Source organism: Oncorhynchus tshawytscha, linkage group LG33 (assembly GCF_018296145.1).
Source record: "Oncorhynchus tshawytscha isolate Ot180627B linkage group LG33, Otsh_v2.0, whole genome shotgun sequence".
Classification (NCBI taxonomy): domain Eukaryota; kingdom Metazoa; phylum Chordata; class Actinopteri; order Salmoniformes; family Salmonidae; genus Oncorhynchus; species Oncorhynchus tshawytscha.
Window position 1 is genome coordinate 20496590 of NC_056461.1, and position 3857 is coordinate 20500446.

Consider the following 3857-nt stretch of genomic DNA (forward strand, 5'->3'; position numbering starts at 1 on the left):
ACAAACACATCTTCACAGACATCATCATATTTATACACATTATCATTACAGCATCTGATTCAGAACCTCACAAGTATCTACAGGCACCAAACATTAGCTTCCCAGCCATAATGTATAAATAAATAAACACATACCATCCACCCGCGTGTTCGGTGTTTATCAATGTGGGTTTTCTGTGGTCATGGGTGTCTCTCTCTAATTGGCCAGCAGGGCAGGTGCTGTGTCACTGTATGAGGAGAAGCTGTGTATAATATCAATGCATAGGCTGCTGTAGAATGAGGACAGCCCATTCATTTTCTTCCCCTACAGGGAGGACTGCGAGACCTACATTCAAATGAATGACTCAAGTAATTTCATGCGACTATTAATTTTTACTATCGGTGCAGGTACAGTGCAGATTTATATTTCATTATCCAGAGGCTTTAGCTATCTAACTCTACTTTCCTGAACATTAACTTGTGAACATTAGTAGTCAAGGTTACTGTGTATGACAGAAATGGTGTAGAGAAACTAGAAACATGTTAACCTCCTTTGTACCCTCAAAAACACAAATATCTTTCCATCTGCAACCTCTCCCTCCCCCTTTCTTTCCTTCTTTCCTTTCTCCCTCTCTGTCCGTTGCAGTGTAAGCCTATCGATCCCGCATAGTCAGAGTTTGGGAATGCGCCTGCGTCAGAGTTCTTCCTCCTGCTATAAAAGCTGGAGCCACTGCAGCAGCATCAGTCTGGGTTCTTCACCTGAGCCCTACAGACACATTGACACAGAGCCAGACAGAGCTGCCCGCCCTCCCAGCCCAGCCATGAGTACCTTCGGCTTTGACCCTTACTACTCATCCTCCTCCTATCGCCGCTGGCACGTAGAGGGAGCCCCCCGCGGAGTGGTGACCAAGGGGAGGTCACGATCGGCCTTCTCCTCCCACGCCTCCCCTCTCTCCTCCTCCGTGAGCTCCCGTCTGCAGTACTCCTCTCCTGGCCAGGCTCTGCATTCATCCATGGCCTCTTCCTCCTCTGTGGAACTGGAGCTGAGCCAGGCGACCCAGGTGAGCTCTGAGTTCCGCACAGTGAGGACCCAGGAGAGGGCCCAGCTGCAGGACCTCAACGACCGCTTCGCTGGCTTCATCGAGCGTGTGCGGGAGCTGGAGCAGCAGAACCGTGCACTGGAGGCTGAGCTGATGATGCTGAGGCAAAGGCACGGTGAACCCTCCCGCCTGGCGGCCCTGTATGAGCAGGAGGCGCGGGCCCTGAGGGCCGCCGTGGATGAGGCGCGTGGGGAGCAGCAGGCTGCCTTGGGCCAGAGGGAGCGTCTGGAGCAGGCCCTGAGCGCCCTGCAGGCCCGCTACGAGGAGGTGGTGGTGGCCCGCGAGGACGCGGAGGGCAGGCTGCTGGATGCACGGTGTGGGGCCGACCAGACTGCCTTGGCCAGGGCTGAGCTGGAGAAGAGGGTGGAGACCCTGCTGGACGAGGTGGCCTTCCTCAAGAAGCTCCACGAGAGGGAGGTGGTGGAGCTCCAGGCCCAGGCCCAGCTGGGGGCCCAGGTGGCTGTGGAGATGGAGGCAGCCACACCAGACCTGTCCGGTGCTCTGAGGGACATCCGGGCCCAGTACGAGAGGCTGGCGGCCAAGAACATGCAGTCTGCTGAGGAGTGGTTCCATGGGAAGGTGGGCTCCCTGACGGAGAGTGTTGCCCAGCACAGCGACGCGGTGAGGAGCTCCAGGGATGAGGCAGGGGAGTACCGCCGGCAGCTCAAGGCCCACCTGCTGGAGATCGATACCTGCCGGGGTCTCAACAAGTCTCTGGAAAACCAGCTACACATCATGGAGGACAAGCAGAGCGCTGAGATCAGCAACATGCAGGTCAGTGGTGGTACTGCAGGACGAATTAAACAGCAAATCTGAAGCAAATACCTTAGAATAAATGCAATCTTAATGTGAATTTATTTATGTTTTCAGAAACTGCTTACTAATAGGTAAATGACTATATCAGAATACAAGACACCAATAATGTTTTATATTTTGTGCCAAGTGGAATTGATTTAGTAATACAGAATAGGAACAAATAAGATTATTTTGAATACATTTAAAATTTCATCCATTCAGACATTTTAGGCATATTACCTGTATTACCCACTGTAAAAAAATGGTTTTTATCCACTTCATAATCTTTAAATGTCTCCCATAGGACACTATTGGCCAGCTGGAGAATGATCTGAGAGCCACCAAGCAGGAGATGGCTCGCTACCTGAAGGACTACCAGGACCTGCTGAATGTTAAGATGGCCTTGGACATTGAGATCGCTGCCTACAGGTAGGATGCTATGAGGAGCATTGGCCAGAGCTTCAACTTAAACAAATATAATGTAATAATACTAATGCCAGTCCAGGTCAAGGAAAGTCTTTTGCTCTTTTATTCTAAAGTTTTATCTTTCCCATGATCCTTTACTTTTCCAGGAAGCTGCTGGAGGGGGAGGAGTCTCACTTCAGTGTGGGCGGATCAGGGGGTATGTCCAATGTCTATGGCCACAGCTTGTCAGTCATGCCCTCCTTCGGCCGCTCCATGTTCTCAATGCAGTCTAGCCTGAGCTCTGGCGCCCCCTACCTGATGACCTCACGCTTCCTCGGCTCCTCATTCGTCTCTGGAGAAGACATCATCTCTCCCAGCCAAGCCCAGCGGGACTCTGCCAGCCCACCACAGGAGGAGGAAGAGGAGGAGAAGGAGGAAGAGGAGGCGATGGCAGAGGAAGAAGCAGAAGAGAAGAAAGAGGAGGGACAGGAGGAGGAAGAAGAGGGTGGAGAGGAGAAGGAGGAAAAGGGAGAAGAGAAAGAGGAAGATGGGGATGAAGGAGGCGAGGAGGAGAAGGAAGATGGAGAGGATGCTAAAGATGGAGATCAAGGTTAGCGTTGGGAAATTTCCCCTCAAAGAATATTCTCTATTGTAGTTGTGTATGGCTTACATGCTGACATTTTTACAAACCTGTATACTAACTAAATTATTCCTCTATTCTCAATGATTTCCTTTTTTGATATAGGTGGAGATGAGAATGCAGAAACTGCAAAAGAGGATGGAGAGAAAGATAAGGACCAGGCTGGGGAGCAGGATGGAAAGGAAGGTGTGGAAGAGGAGTGGGTAGAGAAAGAGGGAGGAGATGATAAAGAAGGGGGAGATAAAGATGAAGAGGTGAAAGATGAAGGTAAAAGTGAGGAGAAAAAAGATGACGACTCAGAAACCAAAGAAGGGAAGGGCGAACCAGAGATGTCCAAGAGTGAGGAGAAGAGAGAAAAATCTGCCGAAGAGAAAGACTAATCTGAAATACCAAAGGCTAAAAAGTAAGTTTGTGGCCCAAGACCACACAAGCCAGAAGACAGTCCAATAAAACCTCAGCTCGGCAAACAGCAGAAATACCCAACATTATCGACTCCAGTGTGCTTGTTAACAAGGTGCTCAATACAATGTCTTTTAGTGCACTAACGCATCAAAATCAAGGTTATCTGCTAGCAGTTGTAAGTCAATAAAATCAATAAAGGTCATACAATTCCTCTAGTGTGTGTGTAAGAGTGTGTATGCTATGCCTGTGCAAGTCTGTGAGAGTGTGGTTTTGGATGGTTGAATAAATACTTTTGAAAGCCATGCAGAGTGTGTAATTGATTGTTTTTGTCCTTATACTGAATCATACTGAATAATAACTCAGTAAACAGTATTTATAATAGTTTGGGTTTTATCAGGATGAAATGTTGAACATATCATTGATACATCTTGAAGGTGCTTAAAAACATGACCACATAGTTAACCACAATGTGAAAACATATAAGGCCTGTTGTTCATCATACATGACAGCAGGTCCTTTCTCAATTAATTCATTAAA

The 3857-nt window shown here is 48.6% G+C and overlaps 1 protein-coding gene across 1 annotated transcript; it reads left to right on the forward strand.

Moving 5' to 3' along the window:
- The first annotated feature begins 256 nt into the window (after window positions 1-256).
- Window positions 257-3616, forward strand: LOC112230948 (neurofilament light polypeptide). Its single transcript, XM_024397378.2, has 5 exons — window positions 257-386; window positions 625-1852; window positions 2178-2302; window positions 2446-2888; window positions 3024-3616. The coding sequence occupies exons 2-5, from the start codon at window positions 662-664 to the stop codon at window positions 3296-3298; spliced, it is 2034 nt and encodes a 677-aa protein (XP_024253146.1). The 5' UTR covers window positions 257-386; window positions 625-661; the 3' UTR covers window positions 3299-3616.
- Window positions 3617-3857: the final 241 nt, after the last annotated feature.